Source organism: Saccostrea echinata, unplaced genomic scaffold (genome assembly GCF_033153115.1).
Source record: "Saccostrea echinata isolate AGI-Se365-2 ecotype Australia unplaced genomic scaffold, CSIRO_AGI_Sech_v1 ptg000033l, whole genome shotgun sequence".
Lineage (NCBI taxonomy): Eukaryota > Metazoa > Mollusca > Bivalvia > Ostreida > Ostreidae > Saccostrea > Saccostrea echinata.
In genome coordinates, this window is record NW_026889782.1 from 37,562,153 (window position 1) to 37,589,158 (window position 27,006).

Genomic DNA, 27,006 nt, shown 5'->3' on the forward strand with positions numbered 1-27,006 from the left:
CTTATTATTAATGTTTACATAGATTTTTTTTACAATCACCGGAATTCTTACAAAGAGCTACCGTTCCTTGAAACTTAAAGTAGTAGAATTAGTCCAGCAGAAATCCTATGTACAACACAAATGACTTCAAAACCAATCACAGGAAATGGTCAGTTAAAATCTGTTGGTTTTTCAACTAAATAAGCTGACTTGATTTAAAACTTTATGTATTGGACATGTCCTGTATTTTTTGTCTTTACTTACACCCTTTTCTGTGTCCTTGTGCTGGGCCTCCAGGAGGTGAATATGGCGGAGGGAATTCCGAGAAGCCCTACAGAGAAATACAAAAAAAACTTTATTTGGTGGTAAACTACGGTTTTTGTTCCAATGACCTTGACGCTTGACCAACTTTTTAAAAATATACATTTGCTTATATCCTTTGATCGAGGAAAGGTAGGGTTTTCATATTAGACATGTGCATTACCTTATTTACCTATGACAATATGTTTCCGAGTATGATATGATTTTTGACCCCTTGACCTTGACCTTCATGTTTGACCTAATTTTCAAAAAAATTAACTTTGATGATTAATTGTGAACAATATAAGATAGGCCATTTACATTTGAAAAAACACCATTCAGTCGACGAAATGGTAGCTGAATGCTCACTCAATGGCTACTGAAAGGTCACTGAAAAGATATTCTCCCGTGACTTTTCCGTGATCTTTCAGTTACCATTCAGTCGACTGAATGGCAGATATATATCATTGGCCTTTCAGTTATCTTTCAGTTGTATCTTTTCATTGAAAAATCGGCTTATTTTTTTACTTAGAAATTTTTTTTCACGTTTTCTTATTACAATGATATTAAACTAATCTATTATTGAATTTTAAAAAAATGAAAAAAAAGTTAATGTAAAAAAGAAAATTCTTGTAGAGAGCCAAGGTCAAACCGCATCCTCCCGCTTGATAGTCTGTGACTTTATCCATTACGCCACGGCGACTTGATGAATGATACATGATTTAAAATCAATAAATGTGTAGAAATCGAATTGGGACATCAGTTCATCTGTTGTATCGAGGAGCTTGGCAATGATATTTGTCACCGTGATGTTGACCTTCATGTTTGACTTAATTTTCAAACATTTCATTATTGTTGCTAACAGCATCTCTCATCCACTAAGACACCGAAGTCTGGGGAACACAATACATCAGATTTGCTTGTTTTTCTCTACTTTCAATTTATCCTTACTCTAACTCTTTCTACGCTAAGCTTACCCTTCTCCTACGGCTGTGCCCAAGCTCTCCAAGTGGGATGTTTAGATTCTGTGCCGGCTTGTGAGGATTGGTACTAGGAGTATGATAAGAAAATACTTTTATGAAGATTCCCATTGATACAATCGCTACAATCCCTATCAGAATAGTGGCCCACCAATGTTCCTAAAAAGAATTATTAAACAATAATAATTGAAGTATATATACATATAAAATGTCCTCCATCATTCATTCTTATAAAATGTATTTAAGGTCAGACGACACGTTCCTCATTAATATATAATTTTTCCCAAGACTTTGTCATTGAAGTACTGCTACTTTACCAAGTTTCCTCACAAGTTGAGGTACCTTACCAGACATTTGTGCAAGATACCAGAGGATGATGTTTCCTATATAATCTTTTTGGTAATCGTTTGAATTGCAAATATTACAATTTTAATGTACTTATTATTTACGAAACTTTGAAAACAATTTAGAAATCACAAGTGAATGACAATTATGAATAATTTTTTATATATTACGAAGAAATACAAAACAGATATTTGAGGAACGTGTCGTCAGACCTTAACGAAACCGAAAGCCAGTAAAACAGATAAAGTTTAAATGCAAAAAAAACATGAAGGAAAAAAATAAACAGACTTAGCTAATTAAAGCAGATGCATTATTTCATATATTCTTAATGTTGTTTGTACATGTATTTGTACAGTGTCCAATATTAATGAATGCTTACAAAATGCTGTTACTTGTACTTACTGTAATCCAGCTTTTGATGGTTAATGTCACCTCACTAAACAAGAGGTTTGTCAATCTTCTTAAGGGGCCTTCGTCACTCGCTCCTCGGCATCGATGAAATACGTCACAAATACCCTGGTAATCATTGCAGACTGTTCCTAAATATCAGGAATATGTACATGTATTTAAACTTCAAAGTACAATGTACATGTATTCTTCGGAAAAAAGACAAAAAAATTACTGATTAACAATCCAGAAAAAAAATACATGCAAAATATGAATTCAAATTCTTTATTTCACCCTCTCTCTCTCCCTTCCTGTCTATCTCTCTCTCTCTCTCTCTCTCTCTCTCTCTCTCTCTCTGTGTGTGTGTGTGTGTGTGTGTGTGTATGTGTGAATCTGTCTGTCCTCTGTCCCCTCTCGTTTTCTTTGTTTTTGTCTTATTCTCTCTCCCTCTCTCTCTCGTTTTGTGTAAGTACGTCCTCTACCTTTCTTCTCTGTTTCCCTTCCCTTTATGAATTTTACCTGCTGGCATTCTCACTCCACGCGAGGACCCCATGAAAGCCTTGAATTCTCTAGCTTCCAAAGCGTCTAGATTGCCATTTGATGCATAGCAGTGAGTGGAACCTTTCCTTCCTAAGTAAACAGTGGAACGTGTTGTTTGAAAGATAAACGCGGAAGCCTAGTATCAGGTGAATGCAATTATCAATGTTTTATTTGATAGAAAAGACAGGAATCTCCAAACCCTAACCCTAACCCACACTTAAAATACAATCGCCGGTAAAAGAAACATGAAAATTAGGAGTATAAAAGACATATACGGGTTTAAAAATATCATTATCATCTTATTGAATTTTCTACTCTGAATTAAATCAATCGTATCTGCTTATCTGTTATCCCTTTAAACTAAATTATCATTGAGTGAGTAACTTAAGAAAGACTTACTACAAGCCAAATAACACAGGTCCACTCTGTCCTGTACTGTGAGCTTTCCTGTCTTTGTGATGAAGCATTGCTCCCACCTTGAAGTACTATCACCAGAACCATTAATTCTTAAGCAAAGGGACCCGGAACAGGACTGAAATAGCAAAAGTATTCGATGAAGTCATGCGCTGAGAAACAATTTGATAAGTCTACCAAACTGACAAGAATCTGTTGTTGGAATAACTAATTGTATAGCGATTGACTAATGACAGGTTTTACTTAATCAGTTAGTGTAAGAGAAAAAAAGATTGCCCGATGATTAACTTATAAAATTGTAAGTCATTTTAAGAAATAACCTTTTGTTTAATGATCGGCTAACGGTTGTGAGATACATGGGTCATTCGATAGCAATTATTGTAGATCAATATATTTTTGCAAAACCTTTTTTCGCGATTAAGCTCTTTATTTTTCTAGGGATACAAATTTTTCGAGAGCTGTGGTTTCTTTGTGGTTTCCACATCAATAGCTACATTCCATGTCATTAAAACATATTTGCTTTTAGTTTGCTACATAAGACAGAGAAGCTGCCAAGGTAATATTAGTTATCCAGGTTCAATCAGGGTTGTACGGGGATTCACCCCGGGCTGTTTTCCATACGCCGTGAGGCTGAATGATGTATGGAATACATACATCGGTTAATATGATTGAACCTTGATAACGAATTCATTTCCTATGTAACCAAATAAATTTTTTGTATACCCAATTCTGATCATTGTATCTCGAACTATCCATAAGACTAACTGCATGCTACAAACTACGTATTGTGACATCAAATTGATAATGCCTGGCTCACTTCCCGTCTACAGAAATTTACATCCGGTGTAACGACGTACGGGGGTCACTTTTTGTCGTTACACCGGCTTGCTAACCAATCAGATTTTGTGTAACAAGCTGGTTAGGAAATAAATATATTTTTACCTACCCCATTAAGACAAACTTGGGAGAAATCATCACAGTAGGTTAGGTCTGGTTCCTTTTCTGGTGCAGGACAAGTTGGAGAATTCCCCGTAATCAATTATTAAGAAAACACTGATAAATTATTAGAATGCTTATCAACATGTTTATGTATTTGAAGATATTTCGAACATTGACAAACTTTATAGATGTAAAGTTTACAGATGGTAATACTTTGAATATATGATATCAAAACATTGTGTATTAAAGGATATACACAATTTTGAGCCTTCATACATGCTGTTGAAAGTCGACACTGTTTGTCGCTGGCCAAAAACTCACATTCTGATGAACAACAAGCTCCTTGAGTAGGGCTGTGATTAAAGGAAAGAGGAATATGTAGTCAAAGAGCAAAAATCAAATGAAGATCTAATACAGATAATGTTTTGATAATTTATTCTTTATATACTTCTCAAAATTTCTTAGTCCCATCCCTAACCGTAACTCTGAAAGAATTTTAAAATATTTACAAATCGTTTACGATAAGTTTTGAAATTCAAAATATCGTCTGTTAGCCTCACAACCAACACAATGGCACAAAAGAAATAGAAATCGTGGTCGTGATAAGCGGACCGCTAACCCGGTTTGTTTCAGTTGAAAAACTCGTGTTCGAATGATATTCTATACCTGTTTTTGGAACGTGAACTATTTATAACGTTCTTCGTACCTTGTTACAAATACAAAAACAGAATATAACTTCTATAAAATGCCGTTTATGTCAGTGGAAGAACGTTCAAGAGTAGTTGGCATGGTTCACACTTGGCGCAGTTTGAGAGAGGTTAACTTTTTTACAATATAAACACTAAATTTGCTCTCATTTTGGCATATAATTTTTTTTCAAAATAAAAGAACTAAATTTAATTTGTAATCATTGTTACAGTTTGAAAGTTATTTAAACAGAGACCATAAGACAACCCAGAAACCTGTCAAAAATTCTACGGAACCAGAAGTGTGAGAATTTTACGAGGAAGACCCAAACGGCTCGAGACGACCCGTCAACAGGACCAGTACCCATTTGCGGGACAGGCTCATGACGGCACAAGCAACTGCAAGACATACAATGTTACACATGAAAGTCCTCTTAGTTACCAGACGTTAAGGACAAGTCTTAAGGAGGCAGGGGTAAGGACACGAAGGCCTTATGTAGGGTTGGGGCTGTCTGCAAGACAAAGTCAACAGCACTTAGCAAGGGCAAGACATCCTCTTAAGTCTACACCGGCGGACGTGGGTCAGGTTCTTTTTACAGACGAGTCCAGATTCAAGCTGAGAAGATCAGATGCTCGTTCCTGAGTCTTCTGGAGAAGAGGTGAACGTTACACAGATGCATGTGAGATGGGACGAGGACAGTTTGGAGGGGATTCTGTCATGGTTTAGGCAGGGATATCTTACTAAAGTAAAAATAGAATGTGCCATTCCATCAGAACCTAACCGCTGTGAGGTATCAGAATCTTCTACTCCAGGGAGTAATATCCAGGCAAATCGTGAAATAATTCAAATGCAGGATAATGCAACTCTCCATACAGCTAGAACGGCCAAACAGATGCTACATCAACACAACATCAGGGAACTTAACAGTCCCGATCTGAATCCAATTGAGAATGTATGGGAAGAAATTGACCAAAAATTAGGCAATTTTCGTAGCCACAGAATCTAACGGGAAAAACCTCTGCACAATTATGTAAATTCTGTGAGGAGTAGATTTCAAGCAGTTATTCGAGCTAATTGGGGGCACTTAAGATATTAATTGAGACTTTTATTTTGAAAATTACTAATTGCTTTTATTTACACGATGCAAAAGACGATAAAGAAATAATGATTTTTCTGCAGAATGAGAGGTTATTCTCTATGTCAAACAAACTCAGGTTGAAATAAAACGATAGAAAACAGTGAGTGATGGAAACCAAGATAGGGACTTAGAATTTCTGACTAGTATAGGTTTACCTGCAAACATATTTCTGATTGCTAAGTTGGTTGATTTTCAGTGTACACGCATTACTGTCAGGGCCACTTGTTTGTTGTGGATTACAGCATTTATCTGTACAGTCTGAATCATACCCACAATCACACTCCTCCCCCTCCTCAACAATTCCATTACCACAGAACGCCATGTTGGACTCTATAATATAACACAGAACGCCATGTTGGACTCTGTAATATATAACACTAAAATAACACAGAACGCCATGTTGGACTCTCGAATATATACAGTAAAACTCGGTTATAGCAAAGTCTTGGGGACCTGAAAAATTACTTTGCTATATCAGAAGAACAAATCTTTTTAAGTTTATAAAGCAAATAAAAAAAAAATTTCCTTCAAGTATGACTACCAAATGCATTTTGGGCAGTATCAATTACAAAGGTTGCCCTAGAGTTAAAAAACAATTCGGACGAATTGAATTTCAGATCCCAGCTATGAAATTTATGAGGTCCGCGTTTGCTCTATTCCATAATTCATATTGTTTAATGGACTTCTGAGCTTGAATACTGTTCGTTGTCTCAGTATATTTCATCTTTTAGAATTTGTTATAAAAGATGTAAATTTCGTTATTTTTAAACTCTAGGGGACACAAAATCAGTTCGTTATAACCGTAAATTCGTGATATCCGAGTTCATTTTATCCGTAATAAATTTACAAGGAATTGCTAAGAATTTTTCCGGTGATTCCGAAAAACTTCGCTATACCTGTAAATTTGCTATATCCGTGTTCGTACAAAACAAGATTTACTGTAATATTAATATAACCACAGAAGGCCATGTTGGACTCTGTAATATATAATACTAATATAACACAGAACGCCATGTTGGACTCTTCACTAATACAACACAGAACGCCATGTTGGACTCTGTAATATATAACACTAATATAACACAGAACGCCATGTTGGACTCTGTAATATATAACACTGATATAACACAGAAGCCATGTTGGACTCTGTAATATATAACACTAATATAACACAGAAGGCCATGTTGGACTCTGTAATATATCACACTAATTTAACTACAGAACGCCATGTTGGACACTGTAATATATCACACGAATATAACCACAGAACGCCATGTTGGACTCTGTAATATATAACACTGATATAACACAGAACGCCATGTTGGACTCTGTAATATATAACACTAATATAACACAGAAGGCCATGTTGGACTCTGTAATATATAACACTAATATAACACAGAATGTCATGTTGGACTTTGTAAAATGAAATTAAAGGGCAGTAATGAATGTAAGAGGTTTAAATTAAATAAAAGAAATTGAAAGATGAGAAACCCTTGAAAACGGCTAAAAAAGAATCTGCTGTCAACCTATCACATCCACCGTGTGTCCATTGTCGTGTTTGGGTAAACGGAGTAATTGTAGACAATCCGGTATGAAAATAATAGCCTGTCTGTGTTATGACATCCTTTGTGGTACTTTGGAACATGTTGTTGTGTATCGAATAAAATGGGGCACAGACTCCATATGCAGGTGATATAGGTGCTTTTATATTGCCACGTACGTAAGTGATGTTGACAATGAAAAAGATATCATCACGACGTATGTGACCGTTCTACAGGGGATGCTTACTCCTCCATGGCACCGGATCACACCACTGATATTTATTTGATCCACTAATTCTATTGTTCTAGTAGACTCATGTGTTTGATAAGTGTTCGCAATCTTCATATTTCTTCATTATATTAAGATTTAGTTTACGACCCCCCATCCCCACCCCCGCCCCCCCCCCCCCACCCCCACAACCAAATGGTAAAATATCAAAATCTGAAAAATGTGATTATTTACTTTGATTCTATTGCTACTGGAGTATATATCAAATAAATGAATAAATGAAGATAAAATTGTGAATCCAAAATCGTGATAAAAGTTTATGTTGTATTTTGAATCAAAGGAAGGGTTTTCTCACTTTCTTGTAAACGATTCTTAGCAATAAATTTTGCTTACCAAGAATACAAAAAAGTCATCTAATAATTGGGCACAATTTGCAATTCCAGCAGATTGACCTTGTCCCCATATACTAAATGTATTTGTCAGCGATGAACTCGGACATTGTTTCAAATATCAACTACAGAATACGTGAATGAACATTTATACAAAGTAATTTTGTATATGCCCAATGATTTCCAAGTTCTGGATTTAAAGAGGAGAGCTATCTGTCAAGGATCTAATTCATAGAAAGGTTTGATAAAATAAAGTGTTGAAAGCAATAATTTTGTTGCTTTGTATTGCTTTGTATTTTTGAAGAATTTCAATATAATTTTACATTTAGTTTTACATAATGCAATAAAAATGTGGAACATGACTCAAATTTGCTCGAAAAACCGCATATTTTTAAGACAGTACCTTTCATTAAGTTTAAAAAAGTGAAGAAAAGTTACTGAACCTTTTTACTCACGTGTAAAGCAGTTGTACTTTCCATTAATTTGATTCACAACAGCAGTAATGACGTCAGTAAAGCTTTTTTTGCTACAGCTTGAGAAATCGTCGTTGTCTGGCAGGTTTCCGTTTGTGGCGCTTGCAAACATGATATAATTCCCCCGAGCAGGCGTTGACTGGGCACATGCTTTATCGTTGTCATGCTAAACAGAATACTGTAAATCAGTAGTTTTTTTTTTTTTTTTTTTTTTTTTGGTTTTACTGTAAATCAGAAGTTTTTTTATTTTACAGTTAAACCAGTAGTATTTTATTTTACTGTAAATCTGACCAAGGGGGCATGAAACTCACAATTTTTGAAATGGCACCCTTGCTCATCATAACCATGTACGTAGTTCATCGGCCCAATACCCAGGAGCAGAGGAGAAATTTTTTAAAGAAATAATGTATTTTCGATATATATAATCATTAGAGCCCGCCTAAACTCCAGAGCCCCTGATCCAGGAACAATAAAATTCTGGAAGACAGCATTCCTCATCATTACTACATGTATGTACTTAGTTCATCAGCTTATAATACCCATGACTAGAGGAGAAGTTTTTTTTTTAAAGAAATAATGCTTTTTAACTATATATTCAACAGATCCTTGCCCTAACACCAAAACCCCTCACCCTGGGGTCATGAATTTCACAATTTTTGTAGAGGGTTCAATGCTTATTACAATCATGCCAACAGGATGACTGCTTGATGTCAATGAGTAAAGAAGAAACCTTTTTAAAACAATATCTTATCATGAATAATCATAATAGGATTGGTCAACAGGCACTGCCTATATAAGTCCTCTCTTTCTGAATATCTGAGAAGATTTCAATGATTGCATTAGTTTTGATAATTTAAGCTCCACCTCTCAAGCCCCAGGGGATAGGGGCCATAGATATCACAATTTTTACGATATAATAATTGGAATACCTGCATCCCTGACACAGGGGCCATGAAACTCACAATTTTCGAACCCCCCCCCCCCCCCTGCTCATCATAACCACGTACGTAAGTCATCTGCTTTACACTCAGGAGCAAAGGATAAGATTTTGAAAGAATTAATGTTTTTCACTATATAATCATTCGAACCCACCCTAACACTAAAGCCCCTGACCCAGGGATAATGAAATTCACAATTTTTAATGAATATCATAATTTTTACTCCCCTTCACTTATTGATGCTATGGATGAAATTGGTTTAGCCCTTTCAGAGAAGAAGCTGAAAATGCACAAATGTTAACACACGACGGACGACGCAGGACGACGGACTCAGGTGACCTTAAAATATCAGACAGATAACAAAGATTCCCATCCATTAGATTAAATGTTGAATCCCAAGAACTCAAAAGAGCTAAATACATAGGAATGGTTCTGCCTTAGTGTTTAATGGACTTTTTTGATTTGTATGTTGTTTAACGTTCCTCTCGAGAACTTTTCACTCAAATGGAGACGCCACCACTTGCCGGTGGAGAGCTGCAAATTTTGACCTATGTTCAGCATTCAGGGCCTTTGAGCATTGAGAGATCTTTATCGTGCTAGCACCTACTGCGACATGAGACCTCGGCTTATGCGTTCTAATCCGAAGGACGGGTCTCCACGTCCCACAGTTGGATTCGAACACGCTGAGAGAAATTAATTTCAATTTCGTAAAAGCATTAAAACGTTTTTAAAAACTAATGATGGCATTCACGATGTGTTTAATTTCGCGGATAAATGATAAATCGCGAACATACTGAAATTAAACCCATCGTGATTATTTTCCAATCTACAGTAATTACAGGAGAGCCGAAGTTGTGTCCGACTTCATGAGCAAATGTGAGCTCTGAGATACGTGGTGGGACACGTTTGCCGTAGTTGAGTAGGGAAACCACTCCTGTGTTCAGGCTTTTCTTGATTTCAGTGGCACCTTCTCTGTACGATTTGTATCTCGCACAAACGCCTCCTGATGATGCTACAATTAAAGAGAATTGTATATGATATAAATACAAATACAATTTCTTATTAAGTCAATTGCTGACTGACTTTTTTCCCAAACTAATTGTTAGGCTATTATTTACAAACTGAATTAACGGTTTTTCCCGTTGTTTCCCGATCGTGACAGGGGGCGCACGGCGGGTGTAACTGGTTGACAGGAGATGATCACTCCTCCACGGCACCTGGTCCCACCTCTGATGTTTTGGAGGTCTGTGCTTGCTCTGCTCCAGATTTGTTTTGTTTAAAGAACTTTTGAGCTTGAATACTGTTCGTTATCTCCATATATTTCATGATCTTTAAAATACCGTATAGAGTGATTCTATAGAGGGTGCAAAATTTGGCGTTTTACTTTCTCAAAGGTATCCTAATAATCTTGGCGGAATTTTTTTTTGGGGGGGGGGGACACATAGTTCCGTGACTCTGCAAAAGCGAGGAAATTCATATTTAAGATAGTTTTCACTACATTTAATATTCATTTTAACTTTGCTTTTTGAAAGCAGAATTTCAATCCAATGTTTTCTCGTGTGTCCGCGTCAAATTAATGGCGGACCTCCGAAAAAACACTTAATGGAATTCAATGTTTGCTCAGTCGTCCGTATTGAGTTTATAGCGGACGTTTTAGTAAACATTGGAATGAAATTCTTCTTTACAGTTGAATTTCAATCAACTTTGCTATTCTCTTCGGCAAAGCGTTAATGAATCCCCAAGAGGACAAAAATATTATTTTAATTTCTATCTTATATACAACTAATACAATATGACTTTTCCATCCAATTTCTAAAAGAAATTAATGACGTTCACGGGGCTAATTTGACAAATAAGGACATGAGAGATGGCGTTTTTGGAAATGACTAAACCGTCTACGAAAATATGTCCTCCAAAGGCAATAAAATAAGTAAGCTGACATTGAATTCATGACATTGAAATGGGCCTTCAGTCATCTGATTTGTGAGTATCTGTAAGACATTCCAACTCTTTCCTAGCAAAAAAAATTGAGTTCATGAGTATCCCTCCTCCCTGTTTTGTTTATGTTCCTGGTCATCTCAGAAAAAATAATCTGTCTGCAATGACATAAAAAGAAAAATATCTTAGTCAATATTCACAGGTTTTCTCTCCTTTTTCATGATAAAATGGCTATTCCAAAAAGACATAATTACATTTGCTTGTATTTAAAACATTAGATGGAAAATTCTGAAATTACTTGTCTATTATTTACATTATGCGTATGAGAATAGCTTTTTTGGACTAAAATGAACAATAATTTTAATCAAAAGTTTTCTCAAACGTCTGCGTTGAATTCACCCCACCTTTTTCATTGTGATACTTTCACTAATAAGTATTTCTTTTAAAGTACGTATTCCCATGTGTGTCACTATTACTAGCATACATGTATATAATTCTTTTTACTTGCATCCAATAATACAAGGATGAAGAATAGGAGGGAGACCTCTCGTTGTTCGCAACGAGTTTCTAGTGATTATTATATTTCGTAAACTGGGGATACGATTTTTTTTCTTTACAGTGGAGCTCCATTGCTGATAAATATTTAGTTTTACTCTACAGGGTATGCTTCTTTCTTATAGGAACCTGATCCCACCTCTGAAATTTCCAATGGGTCCGCGTTTCATGCCCTGTTCAAGAGTTGTGTGTTGTTTGTTGATTTTCTTGATATCGACCATTGTTTGATATCTTTACTTTTTTGTAGTTAAGAGTTCAACTAAATGTTTTACCATCTAAGTTCGTTACACGTATTCTCCGGGTTTTTCTTTTTCATTTTCTATGATTTGCAAGGATATAAGTATTGATTGCATACTGTTTCATGAAGTTTAGAACTATATTACTACTTTGCGTTTAGAAAAAAAAGCATGTTTCAAAAACCATGTCAAATTGTTTATAGTGTACTTTGAATTGAATTTTTAAGGTATTAAGAGGGTTATATAATACATTATAACTTCTTAAGAGTTTCCTTCAAAATATTTCGTATAATTTGATATTTTGTTACACCTGTAAATCCAATTTGATTTTATTCTCTCTATACCTCTGCACAAAACGCAGTCGACAAAAAAATCACTTCCGTGTTTACAATACAAGACTTTGACGTCGTTTTTTCGAAATAAGTCAGAATTCACCATGGTTCGGACAATATTCACCATGCATCGGATATACGGTATTTTGAACCGAAAAAAAATATCATACCTTAAATTAGTGATGTCGAAATTTTTTTTATCTTTTATTTAAAAATTGACCTTAAAGTAAACTAAGAATGACTAGTTCGATCCACAAATGTGAAGTGATTTTAGGTGCATCACATCGCCTTAGAAAGGCTTTACAATGCTAGTAATATGCCAACTCGCGCCTTTGTCACGTGGGTTATCATCATCTAGTTTAAAATAATAAAGTGAGTCCACTTCTAGTCGATATATATCGATAACTTGTATTTACACTGAAAATTTAGAGTTTTTATTTTCTATTTCCGCTAAAACAGCTGTCATTAGGGTTTTATATGAAAATGGAAGTGATTACCCATGCATCGGAAAGTGTCCGATGCATGGGTTAATTTGTGTCCGATGTACGGTGAAATAAACATAGTTGTAAAAAAAAACTCTAATAAAAAATATTATACAAACATTGAAGTAACATTTTTGAAGAATTTCTTTAAAATTATCAATCATTGACAAATTTTACGTAGGTCCGACTCGTTCCGTTGAAGTCTAATTAAAATAACAACTCTAAAAAATTGCAAAATCGTAAAATTCTGGTTACCCCCCTTTGATGATGCAAAATATGACGTAATTTCAAGGCTATTCTTGTGGTATTTTTATCACAACATGAAAATAAAAATCAGCATCATTAAAAAGTTTAAATCTTCACCTTTAAGACAGAAACAAGTAAAAACACGGGGAGACTCAGGTTCAATGTAAGTTTATTGCTTAAAGTTGTCCGAAGCAAGGTATGTGTCCGATGCATGGTTAACTCACCCTAAGTAGCATTTTTACTAATTAGTACATTGCAAATGTATTTACTCAAGTTTATGTGTCAATATTAATAATATATCCGAACGCTACATTGAACTCATTGTCAGATAGACAGATAGATCGCTTAATAGCGATATCAATATAGCATGCAAAGCTAAATATATATTTCTTGTTTGAGCAATTTGCAAATGCTTATATTTGGTTTATACATGAATGCATTAATTAGTCTTAATTCTTCAAGGTAGTTTACATACATTTATATTTTTTTCACAGAGTACTCAATGTACATATACATGCACGCGTTTTTAAAAATTAGTGCTTCCTTTAAAATAAACCTTAAAATGTAGTTACATCGCAGGTATAAGGCAGTACCCAGATCATATTTCGGCGAATTTAGACTTTTTTCGTAAAATGTAACATTGATAAATCGGAAAAGCCATAGATAAAACATTTACTATAATTATCCATTGTATAGACGTCATTCAGTTTTAGGCTAAAAGAGGCACTCCACTACGACGTCATCACGTGACGTCTATAAATAGAAAAATTGCCTTAATGAAAAAGTAAAAAGTTCAACACTACCCCGGGGATAATTCAGTTCTTTTTGTGAAAATAATTATGCAAAAACACCACTGGATCATGAAAAGTGCTGCTTGAATCCTACTCTCCCGACACAGAAAAAATTATTCCAAAGTTTCGCATGAAACCTTACCAAAATTATTACATTTTGTACAAACGATCAAGGGATTGTCATCAATTTATGTTAATCACACGATTCTAGCAGCACTTTCCAAGTACTATAGAATACAAGCTTTCGATACAAACAAAAATTATGTCACAAAGTATGCCGCGTAGTGTTGAACTTTTGCAACTTTGTTGGTATAGAACGACAGAGGAAAGGCTGATCGGGATTTTAAAGCACTGCCTGTGTTCATTTTAAGAAAACATGATTAGAATATATCAGCGTACCTGATTCTTAATCTTTAATTCCTTATGAATCACACATGACATTCATGGTATATGCTTGAAAACTCCCATTTTACATATTTGTTTACATGAATTCTCGTCACGTTTAATTTTCACTCGGCAAATATTTGATCAATAGTTATGACGTCATGGGTTTGGTATTTAACCCCCGTGATAAATACTTAACTGTTTATACCACCCCAAAACGACATGATTTTGTTTATATTATGTTTTTGAATGATTCCATTCATTTTTTGGACCTGAAATTAAACTTTGAATATAGATATTAAGAAATCATTATTTCTAAACTTCACGTCATACAGCTCACTATGACGTCATATTGTTGAGGCAAGTCGTATATCTCTGGGTGTAGCCTTAACATACCCGCGATATTCTAATTTTATTCAATAGTTCATCGTATCGATAAGCACAGTTAGACCAGTTCAGGCATGTGGCGTTATTTTCCGAAAGGGGAAGGGAGGGGGCTATAATTGACAGCCCAAAAAGTCTCCAAATTAGAAAGACACAGGTTCAAAGTTCTAAAAAGAGAACCCTTTTTTTTAAATGCATAGATACTGTTATATAAGAGATTTGAACCTATTACAACAATTGAAGAGATGGGGTGTCTGTGTGTGGCAAACTGCCTTTTAATAAATTATTCCGTATTTAAAATTAACAGGATGAGAATATTCTCAGTGAATAAAAGGATCACTTTGATTCTACTGATAAATGGTTAAAGAAAAGTGTTGTGCCTACATGTATGTCTCTGGCAAAAATATAGGTTTTGATATCTCGCATAATTTAAAACTATTACATGTGTATATAGCATAATAACTTAAAGGACCTATCGCATGTTTCCAAATCATTTGAAATTAAAAGCGTAAAGTGTTCCTTATCACCACAGTTAATAAATTTTGTGCTTTTATAGGGGATAAACCGCGGTAATTATTGACTCAAATGAAAACCCTTGAGTTAAAAATCTAAGTTAATTAGATAGTGATCACGTGACCCTGTGACTTCAAAGGCGACAATGGCTGATTAGCTCTTCACGTTAATCTTACTAAAATATATGCGATACAACCTGAATTTCCGCGTTGTAGACGACGAAATCACTGATTTTATCGATGTAAAATTAAATATCCGACCTTATATTTTAAAATTGTTTGCAAGAAAAAATATGAAAAATCTGTTAACATTATAAAAATAGCAGCGACGATTGTGAGGGAGACACGGCGAAGGAAACTCGCCATCACAATACAATTTGATTTGTCATTTTATCACATGTATTAACTTATTTGATTCAGAAATTCAATATTATATAACTTTGTTATTCTTCGTTTTTAACATTATATTAATTTATGCATGTATATATATATATGCCTTCATATGTTCTGTAAAGGATGGCGGTCTTGAAAAATAATTTTCCGATCACGAAAGATTATCGTAATCAGAGCTACAGACTCGAAATGTCTGGAATAAAAAAAAACGAAAATATCTCAAAAGCCTTAAACCTTAGAACTAGTTAATGTTTCTATAGTAATTGAAAAGCACGTTAGGAATTAATTTTTTCAGCATTTTTCGTAATTAAGCTGCATTTGTCGTTGTTAACTCCGTAAATAGTGTGCATATTCTCATCTCTCTATCACTGAATTGTCGCCTATGACGTCAGAACAGTACTTCGCCGAAATCCGACTGAAATATGTTTTTAAAAGCTTTTTGTATCTTTTCGCACAGATTTTCGTATCCATTGAATTACATTTAGTAAATTTAACATCGAAAACTAGTGAACGGTGTGATTTCTTGATCTTGGAAAGCATAAAACAACTGCGCAAAAGTGCAGATGAATCTTAAAATACGAAGCATATTAATAAAAAATGAAATAATAATAAAGATGCAGAAAAAATTATTCTCGGATAACAATTACTTTTGATTCTATTTTCTTTAATTTGTTCCGAGGAGAGCTTGAAATTTAGGTTGCATTTTGTTTAGGAATTAAATACAGTTAATGTGGAACCATCACCCCCACCAACCCCCCAGCCCCACCCATTCCGACCCCACCTCCAAGAGTATTACTCAATGTTAAAGGAAATACTGTTTATATCGACAGAAGTATACTTATTCTTATATGTATGTATGAAAGAAAAGAAACAATAGATTAGGCAGTCAAGAAATTATTTACTTCCGTTAAATGATATGAAATCTTTTGATAGAAAAAAAAGTATTAGTGACAAGTGGCTATGGGTGGGGTTTCATTCAAAATGATATAAAAATTTTCAAAATCATCAACCAAATAAACATCAATTGCAAGCTCAACAAAGACAATAAAGAATTCTGTATTATGGAGAAGATGAAAAATAAACACTACAGTTAAGCGAAAGAAAGAGAAGGATTTACATACAACTTTGTAGCTGCTGATCTTAAGCTAGTTGATCTGCATAAGGAAATTGGAATGGAAAAAGTGCATATTAATTGCACACAAAAAGTGCACTGTTTCTTGATTTATTTCTCTGCCAGCTCAAAATATTACAAACCCTGAAATCCTAACATGCATTATACTTTTAGTACATGATCATCTAGGAAATATGAGGATTAAATCATTCCCCGATGGCTTGCCCGAGGGGGATATAAATTTTATTGACTGGATAAATGTTCATAATAATAATAATGATCATGGAATGAATCGTTTGCGCTATTATACCAAAAAAGCCAAGAAAATAATCACAACCATTCAGTTTGGGCACCAGTTTTTCGTTAATACACAAAATACATGGTTTTATTTGGGATAGATTTCCCCTTTTTCCGGGACATCTGTGTATTTTTTTTATGTTTTAATGTACAGGTGCTTTATATATTTTTTTTAATTGAGCTAAAATATCAAATTTTAAAAATTGCCTATACAGTACACGCATCATATTTTCGTATTAATACAATTCCTTTCTAGAACATGTCTAGACCCCCCCCTTTTTTTTTTCGAAATTACTGGATCTGCCTGTGCAATTGTACGCATGTAACAACAAAGACAAAGACAACTTCAAGGTATATATTGACGATTATGAAGCTTAGAATAATATATATATATATATATATATATATATATATATATATATATATATATATATATATATATATATATATATATATATATATATATATATATATATATATGTGTGTGTATGTATGTATGTATGTATGTATGTATATATATATATATATATATATATATATATATATATATATATATATATATATATATATATATATATATATATATATATATATATATATATATATATATATATAACATGAATAATTGGAAACTGAATTTGACGTGCGCGACGTCATTACGTCCTCATTGAATAATGTCAAGGTCGTTTTGAAGCGCCTTTCTTAAATGATCATAAAATAATGAAAAAATGAGATATTTATAAAAGTGATGCATATTTATATTTAAAAAGAGTCGGGCTATCAAAATTTACAAAAAAAAAAGTCTATTTGTGAAATTTTGACCTTAAGGCCCTTTTCTCAATTTTCATTTTTGTTGAGCGCTTGTGTACAGATTTATTATGTGGAGGTTTTATAAACATAACTTTTACCTGTTGAAGATCCCAACCAGGCTAGCCCCAGTGTTCCTTCTAGAAAATCCCGATAGGTAAACGTATAGACCAGACAGAAGTCGTCGTGATTGGATAGAGATTGCTGATTTAGAAAGTTAACGACGTCTAGGTTCCCCTGACAAAACGCAGTCTTTTTTAAATCATTGTTACAGTTTTCCGTGCTGTCTGTCATAACCTAGAAAAATAATAATCTGGATGTTAATAATCATCAAAGGAAAACACAAAGCTCAGAAAAAAACAGTGTATAAAAAATTTTGTGTCAATAAAAGCTCAGATCAGATAAGGGTAAATTTACTTTTGATTAGAAGGCCTGAATTTTTTCCAAAACATAAATGCTCAAACCAAAAGAAAATTATGCAAACTTATTCCTGAAAAATAAATTATGATGAAGACATTTTTATGAATGAGACAAAACCTGTCAACCATAGATAACATAAGGTAAAATGGATCACTTGAGTATAGTAAGCTCATATTACATCACAGAGACGATTTTTACTAGGATGTTTTCTTCTTCATCGTAAATAATACCCTGTTTACAATATTAAATTTTGAAAAAAGGATATAGTGTCCCGATCCATTAGGTAAACTTTAATATTTTTTGGGAAGTAAAGTTTTTTCCTGTGTTAAACCTTTCAAGATTTGGAGGTTATCTGTAGTGATGGCAATCAACCCACCATATTTCAGCTTAAATAAATACTCTTTCACCTTAGGGAAATGGAAATTTAACAATAAGTGCAGACATTTAAACATTAAAAAACAAAAAGCAAACAAAGAAAGTCAGGACTTTTAGAATTGATTAAGGATGAAGACTGAACATTAAGCAGGCAGGCTTCAAAAAAGAAAACATAATGAGTTTCTGTAAATGTTATAAGAGAATTGCTTATATACATAATATCATAAAGTAAGCTTTTTAACATGAAGCTTTAAATCCTCTTAATATGAAAATTAATACATGCTATTTTACCGTAATCCGCTTGATTTGAAATTGAACGAAGCATGGGATTTTAGATGAGGATTTAAATCTTGTTCGTCGGAAAATTTCATTCAATGCGTTAACATGGCTGCTGAATAGTGATAAAATTTCGTCTCTCGCTGTGATTTTATTCTGAAAATAAATGGTTATAGCAACTTTCTGTACTGTGCATAAAAGATCTGTATGAAACAGGAGAACGATTTCATGTCATTTAAATTCTTCTGCAATATTCATTTTAAAAAAATTCTTAATCTTAAACAGATCTCAAGAGTAACACATTAAGAAATAAAATGTATACATTTATACGTGCATTTTTTGTAATGTCGAAATTGAATGAAATATATTTCTTAGGGACAAAAAGGAAAACATTAGTATTGAGATGAAATATATTGAGAATTGAAGCTTAAATAAAGTCAATTAAATTAGAGAATTATGCAGCTTGTTGGAGATATTCAAATTGAATAGGGAAAAATGAATGTTATAAGAGATACATACGTTCGACGATGAACGAAAGAATCATAAAAATATGACAGAGATTATAAAACAAAATATTTAAAATAAATCATTTCAATGATTTGCATATTGCTATTTCGTTTGGTATGAAAATTTCAAATTAATGACATTTAGATGTATTTAATTAAGGGTGCTTGGAATTACATACGAGATAGGGGTATAAATTGTTGTATAACACTGGATCTGATCTCAGGTAAAGGTTGCATGTGTTTGGTATTGAATTATCACAAGTCTCCTCTCCAGTCGCCCGCCTTTCTCGATTCTTTTGATTGTTGCTCTCTGCAGAATACTTGTTGTGATTTTCAATATGACTGAAGTAAATCTAAAACGTTATTAAAGACAAATTTATAAATGTGCCAAAATAAATAAAAAATCAGATGTCTAGTGCGTAAATATTTGACTTTTATAGTAATAAATAAAGATGATGTATAAATTGAATTCTAACCCGTATAATTCCTTGATACTAAAACATCTTATTTTATTAATATTAACGTATAAGAAAAGGTGATTTCTTTTGACATTTATTGATTGTGAGGCTCTTTAAGCTACACATTAAAATCTGTTGATCAATTGAAAAATCACCCGTTTTCTCTTTAAGTCGACCTCAGCCTCAGTTTGATGGATCATCCAATCTTGGTATCTCTCAAAAGCGCAACTTCCCCTCCTCGCATCTGTCCCTTGTTTGAATCTTTATCAAAATATAAACAAAACATGGGTTTATTTGTGTCGACAGACCAGTTTAGTTTTTTTTTTTCATTATTTATTACAATACTATACGATTCATTATACATTTTTTATTGTTAAATACCAAATGAAATACAAAGCAAACACCTTAACGCTCTCATTTGTTCCAAGCACATCCATCATTTATACTAAGTAACCACCCATGTCAAAATTACTGTCTAAATTTGAAAACCTATGTCAACTAAAGACCAATTAAATTCTTTTTTCTGAAGTAAGGTACACTTTAGTACTATAATATTCTTTTTCGCTTAAAATTCTAGCAAAGTCATAAGATCTACCTATATGGATCTATATCAAGGTGTTCTTCTTTATATATAACAGAATGGTACGGTAATTTTTGTGCTTCATTAAGACCGTAGAATCTGTACGCCGGCTCAATGTGGTATAACGTGTCACCTGGAATATATATCGTCCCCCGGAAAATCCCCAGAATGACCGCTCCATGGACGCGGCTCCCAGGCTCACCTGTAAAAATATTGACTGTGTCAGAATGAAATTATGAGGACGTGGATGCTTACTTAGTATAAATTATGGACGTGCTTTGTACCAATGAGAGCAATAAGGCGTTTGCTCTGTAGTTGATTTGGTATTTAACAAGAAAAATATATATAAAAATCCGTATCGTAATATTTTTTAAAAAATACATATATATGAAAACTAAATTTTGGAGTTTCAATGAAAAAAAAATGACATGGTGAAGTTAACGAACGAAACTAAAAAGACTAATAGTTCTTCGATAGACGACATTCAACTTATGACATACTTATACTGATTCGGTAAATCCCACGAAACTTAAGTAAATGGCTCTTAGAGAACGACATATCTGTTTTATATTTAAATATTTTTTTTTAGAAAATATAGTAGGCAAACTAACAATTAAACATTAGGGTAAACATTATAACCTTTATCAACTTTTCTTTTCAATGTTTCATATTTATGTAGCCACTTCTCTTTTTTTTAAACTGTATTCGGGGAAATGTTATGTCTCCCACTTGATTCAATATGCAAGATTATGTTCTATGTACTTGTACCATTTCTCTGTCGCCTGCAGAGCGACACTTAAGGATCACTTTACCCGGCGTCTGTCAGTCTATCTTTCTGTCTGTCCGTCTGTCACACCTTATATCTCGATAACTGTAAGAGGTATGGATTTCATATTTTGCACTTATAAAACATGACACTATGGCTTTTGTAATTTACCATGTTTACCGACCTCTTGACTCCTGAACTTGACCTTTGACCTACTTTTTAAAAAAGTTCACACTGCCAATATACAACTTATTTTGGACATTTAAGAGTTGAATCTAGGCTATTTACCATGTGCATTGTTTGTCATACAATATTTTGCCAGAAAAACTAGCGTTACAGTCTACTTCACCATGACCTACTTTGCAAAATATACTGCATACGGATTATTTTTAAAAAGGCAGGGATTTAAAAATTGGCATTCATACATTTTTATGAGCTCATAAACATGTACTTTGACAATGTATGATATACAGTTACCACAAAAAAAACTGAAACCTAGTATTATGAAAATACAACGGGATCGGTATTCCAAAATAGATGGTATAGACTGACAATTGTGGTAAAGACAGACTGAAGTCTCCTTTGAAGGATTGTTGAAAACACGTACTAATTAACTAACTGATAAATAATTATTTCTAATAATTTAATTTTCAATAATATTTATTTTAGCTTTGAGGGGCTGAAGATTAATTTTCTTATTTTATTGTCAGATTACATCGCAATCTTACTATCCTTGGATTTTTTTCTTTGTTGCAAAATGCACGAACTATAAAATGCTAGTAGCAAATGAATAAGCTGACCACTCTTAGATATATTAAAATCTTTAATGAAGCTAAAAGCAAGCGATATATGCGTTTCTTGGAACACTCTAGTTTTAAAACGAGGCAGCCAGACAATTTAGGTGACAATATAAGGATATCAACAATCTTGTTTAAAATCTAGTCAACATCTCGTAAATTCTATGATTGATACACTGACCATGTTTGCAAATACCATCTATTGTTAGGTCAAACGTTGTCTGAAGTGGTTCAAGCACAATGTTAAGCAATTTTTTTCACACTGAATTGTCTGCAATTTTTTTCTGATTACTGGATCCAAACAAGGGCACATACTCGTTGTGACACATGAACAGAGGATGCTCACTCAGTGTTTGCTTTGCTTACAATCTGTATTATTCCAATGAACTTTTGAGTATATTTGATGTTCAATATCTTCTCATTTCATACCGGTAAAAACAAAAACCAAATGTAGTACGCAAGCTAAACCATACAGATTATCTAATACAATAAAACTACACTGATACTTACATTATTTTAAATTTCAAAAAGTATTGAATACTATTTTTTGTGAGATCGACCACTGTTCGTTTTTTCCACATTTTCATTAAATAAGCTTACCTTAAAAATTTCAGTTGTCATTTTTTATTTTATGTTTTCGTATCTATTGCTTTTAAACTTATTTTTTATGTCCCAGTAATCAAAGATTCGGAGATGTACAGTTTTATACCTTGTCCGTCCGTCTGTCTATTTATCTGTTTATCTGTTTTTCCGCAAACACTTTTACCTTGCCCATAATTATTGATTGGTTTGAGCTATGACTTTCATATTCACATGTGTTTTCCTGGTTTTTGTTTCCCGATCATGACAAGGAGCACACGGCGGGTGTGACCGGTCGGCCGAGGATGCTCACTCCTCCATGGCACATGATTCCAACTCTATATTTTGAGGTCCTTGTTTGCTCTGCTCCAAATTTGTATCGTTTCATTGGACTTTCGAGATTGAATACTGTTCGTTATCTTTATATTTCATTGTTACAAGACCTTACTTTTGGTACCAAAAAATTGACCTTTTGACTTTTTTGAGTTTGACCCACTTTTGCAAAAAAAAAAAAAAATTATACAACTTTAATATTTGTCATAACTTTTGAACAGTTGGTGCTAGGGTTTTCATATTTCACATTTATATTTAACTTGATAAGACCTTTCCATGGATGTAAATATTTTTGACTTTTTGACCTTGACAAACATATATCAAGTATCAACAAAATTATCCTCAAGTCTCTTTTGCATTCACTGAATGTCATACCTACAACAGATCCCTCATATATAAAAGATAGATCCACGGAATCCTCCGTCCCATTGTTATGGGTGGATCTAAAGTTTCGGGTAAAAACAGAGGTGGACGGCTTCAAATCTAGATGGAATCCTCTAAAGAAAATAAAATAAACAAACTTAAGTAAACCTTGTTTTAACAAACTTAAGTAAACCTTGTTTAAAGCAAGCAGCTTAAAATAACAATTTGATGAGAACGAAGACATATTTCATCCCTAAAAGGCTGGAGGAGCGAAAAAGAGATACAACAATTTACGCATATAACCTTCATTGCATTTGATGTCGGAAGAGGATTGTTTTCATTATTTTCCAGAAGAATGAATAACAATGAAATTTGATATGAAAACAAGTTGACTTATAGAGGTCCTTCTGACAATGATATGTTCTTTGTATCTATTACAGATTTTGTTACACAAAGAAGACAGTGTTGACAAACAATGAAAATTAACCGCCGATTCAATTTATGAATAATTTCGATAACCAGCTATAGGTGTATTGGGATCGACAATACCCTGTGTGGTTCTGGGTTTTGGTGGCTGATTACTTTCAAATTTATTAACGGTTATAACCCGTCAGTGTGTAAGTTTTTTTTATTACACTTTCAACAGTGAAATACTGTGATTTATTTATTGAATAAAAGTGATATTCTCTCACAGTGTGAAAGAATACCAAAATGATATTCTCTCACAGTGTGAAAGGATACCAAAGTAAGTAAAAAACAAGATGTGTTTGTGAATCACTGATGCCCCCGTATGGCAGCTTATGGCGAAGGTTAAAGTTTCTCAAATGCAAGTCAAAATCCAGGCCAAAAGATAAAAAATGTTGATACCCAAAGAAAGGTCTTGTCTATATAGGAATATACCTGTGAAATTTGAAAGACCTAGCTGCAACTGTTCAAAAGTTATGGCATTGGTTAAAGTTTTTAAAAATAAAAGTCAAATGTCAAGGTCAAAGTGGTTGGTATCCAAAGGAAGGTCTTGTCCCAAGGATTACATATGTGAAAAAATGAAAGCCCTAGCACCAACCATTCAAAAGTTATGGCCAAGGTTAAAGTTTTTCAAAAGTAGGTCAAACTCCTATGTCAAGGTCAAAGGGTCAAAGTGGTTGGTATCCAAAGGAAGGTCTTGTCACAAGAATTACATATGTGAAGTATGAAAGCCCTAGCTCCAACCATTCAAAAGTTATGGCCAAGGTTAAAGTTTTTCAAAAGTAGGTCAAACTCCTAGGTCAAGGTCAAAGGGTCAAAGGGGTTGATATCCAGAGGAAAGTCTTGTCACAAGGAATACACATGTGAAGTTGGAAAACCCAAGCACCAACTGTTCAAAAGTTATGGCCAAGGTTAAAGTTCTTCAAAAGTAGGTCAAACTCCAAGGTCAAGGTCAAAAGTTCAAAGTTGTTGGTATCCAAAGGAAGGCCTTGTCACAAAGAATACACATGTGAAGTTTGAAACCCCAAGCACCAACAGTTCAGAAGTAATGGCCAAGGTTAAAGTCTCAAAAAAATTTGCAAAAGTGGTCAAACTCCAAGGTCAAAAGGTCAAATATGATGGTACCCAAAGAGAGGTTTTGTCACAAGGAATACACATGTGAAATATGAAAGTCATAGCTCCAACCAATCAAAAGTTATGGGCAAGGTTAAAGTTGACAACAGACAGACAGACAAACATACAAACAGACAAACGGACAAACAGACAGACAGGACAAAAACAATATATCCCCGGGATCTTTCGATCCGGGGGCATGATAATTTCTGGCCTGTCATTACTAGTAGATAGAAATAGCAACTAAACATCTTAACAGAGCTAAAACTGCAATTTTCTTCCCAAATATGATGCTAAAATCCATGCTATGTAATGTTTTCAATCTCACAATTGCTAAGCTATGACGTCTCAACCGCTCAACTATGACGTCAAGCCTAGCTATGACACTGTGTTAAGAAAAGACAGAGGCAAAAGGGAAAATCAATCAAAATGTAATAAACAGAAAATTCAATGTTTTGTAGATGAAAATGAAATTTATTTCACTCGTGAGATAGGATTTTTTGATATTTTCACTCGTGCTTCGCACTTGTGAAAATATCAAAAAATCCTGTCCCACTCGTGAAATAAATTCCATATTCATCTACAAAACATTGAATATCCTAAATAACCATAACATAACCCTAACCCAGACATTTCAAATTCTAATGTTAGATACAAAGAAACAATGTACATTTACAGATAGCAACTCATTTTGATAATTTTTTTTTCTCTCGGAATGGTAGAAACTGGAATATCAAATATAAACTTACACAATATGTTAACACTGAAGTGATCATACCTGTCATGAGCTGTAAATTTAAGATCCAATCTCTTGTTTTGTGTTGACCTTTTTGCCTTCAAGTGTTTGTTGTGGAGCTCTTGTGTGTCGTATGTCAGTTCTTCGTAATATTTTATGTAGTCGTCTATAGATTTTTGTTCTACATCTAGAGCTGATTACAATCAAAATTAATACACAGACTTTTGAATATAAGTTAAGCTTTTCCTTAATCAATGATGTAAATGGGTAATTAGACTTTTATGCTTTGAGAGTCGAAACATTTAACACCCTCTCTATAAAACTGTGAAGCATCTGTAATGGGTTGATATAGTGATAAACTTAATTCAATTTACAGTTGATTGGTACTGACTAATCATAATTTCTCATGATTCAACCAAGCAGTACATTTGATGGCATTACTATTCTCAGTTTTAGCAAAGACATGGTGTAGACTCAGACGCATATATATCTCTATGTACTTTCATTCCTTAGAGCAGCTTTTAGACCAGGGTATGGCTGTCAGAGTGTATTGCTAAAAATTGTTGAAGATTGGAAGTTTGCTCTTGATCATAAAAAATATACTGCAGCAATTATGATGGATTTATCTAAAGCCTTTGATTGTATTCCACATGATCTAGTTTTAGCAAAATTAAATGCATATGGTTTTACAAATGCAGCTACAAGTCTAATTTCAAGCTATTTAAGCAATCGAAAACAATGTGTGAAACTGGGAAATGTTTGTAGTGATTTTTTAGAATTGTACAAAGGTGTTCCACAGGGTTCAATACTTGGTCCTGTTATTTTTAATATTTTTATCAATGATATTTTTCTTTTTGTATCTGATTGCGACCTCTACAACTATGCCGATGATAACACTCTCTCGAACTCGAGCGACGATATTATCTCACTAAAAAATACATTAGAAGCTAATTGTTCAACCCTAGTTAAGTGGTTTGAAGATAACCAAATGCAAGCCAATCCTGATAAATTCCAAGCTATATGTCTCGGAAAGAAAACAAAACAGGAAAACATTTGTTTTGAAATTGATGGTAATATGATTAATCCGGAAAACGAAGTAAAATTACTTGGCGTGACTATAGATTTTGAACTCAAGTTTAGCTCTCATATTTCAAACATTTGTAAGAAAGCTTCACAACAACTGAATGTACTTAAAAGAATAGGGGCTCACCTGACTAAATTAGGAAAACTAACAATCTATCATACATTTATCATGTCAAACTTCAATTATTGTCCATTAGTTTGGCATTTTTGTGGTGAACGAGAGACAAGAAAAATGGAAAAAATACAGGAAAGAGCACTGCGTTTCGTTTATGACGACTACAAAAACTCATATAGTTATCTTCTGGATAAATCAAAATTGCCATGCCTCAAACTCCGGCGTATTAGAACAATGGCCATAGAATGTTTTAAGATTTTAAACAAACAAAGCCCATCTTACCTGCACGAT

The 27,006-nt window shown here is 33.6% G+C and overlaps 1 protein-coding gene across 1 annotated transcript; it reads right to left on the minus strand.

Moving 5' to 3' along the window:
* Positions 1-26,001, minus strand: LOC133198528 (disintegrin and metalloproteinase domain-containing protein 10-like). Its single transcript, XM_061334610.1, has 17 exons — positions 25,944-26,001; positions 25,560-25,710; positions 23,216-23,337; positions 20,381-20,567; positions 19,941-20,046; positions 18,837-18,977; positions 17,852-18,047; positions 10,122-10,294; positions 8,327-8,510; positions 5,865-6,039; positions 4,130-4,237; positions 3,892-3,967; positions 2,931-3,063; positions 2,511-2,621; positions 2,007-2,143; positions 1,257-1,418; positions 1-310 (listed from the first exon to the last, which is right to left on the minus strand). Exons 1-17 carry the CDS (start codon positions 25,999-26,001, stop codon positions 236-238), a joined length of 2,295 nt encoding a protein of 764 aa, XP_061190594.1. The 3' UTR covers positions 1-235.
* Between the last annotated feature and the right edge of the window lie 1,005 nt (positions 26,002-27,006).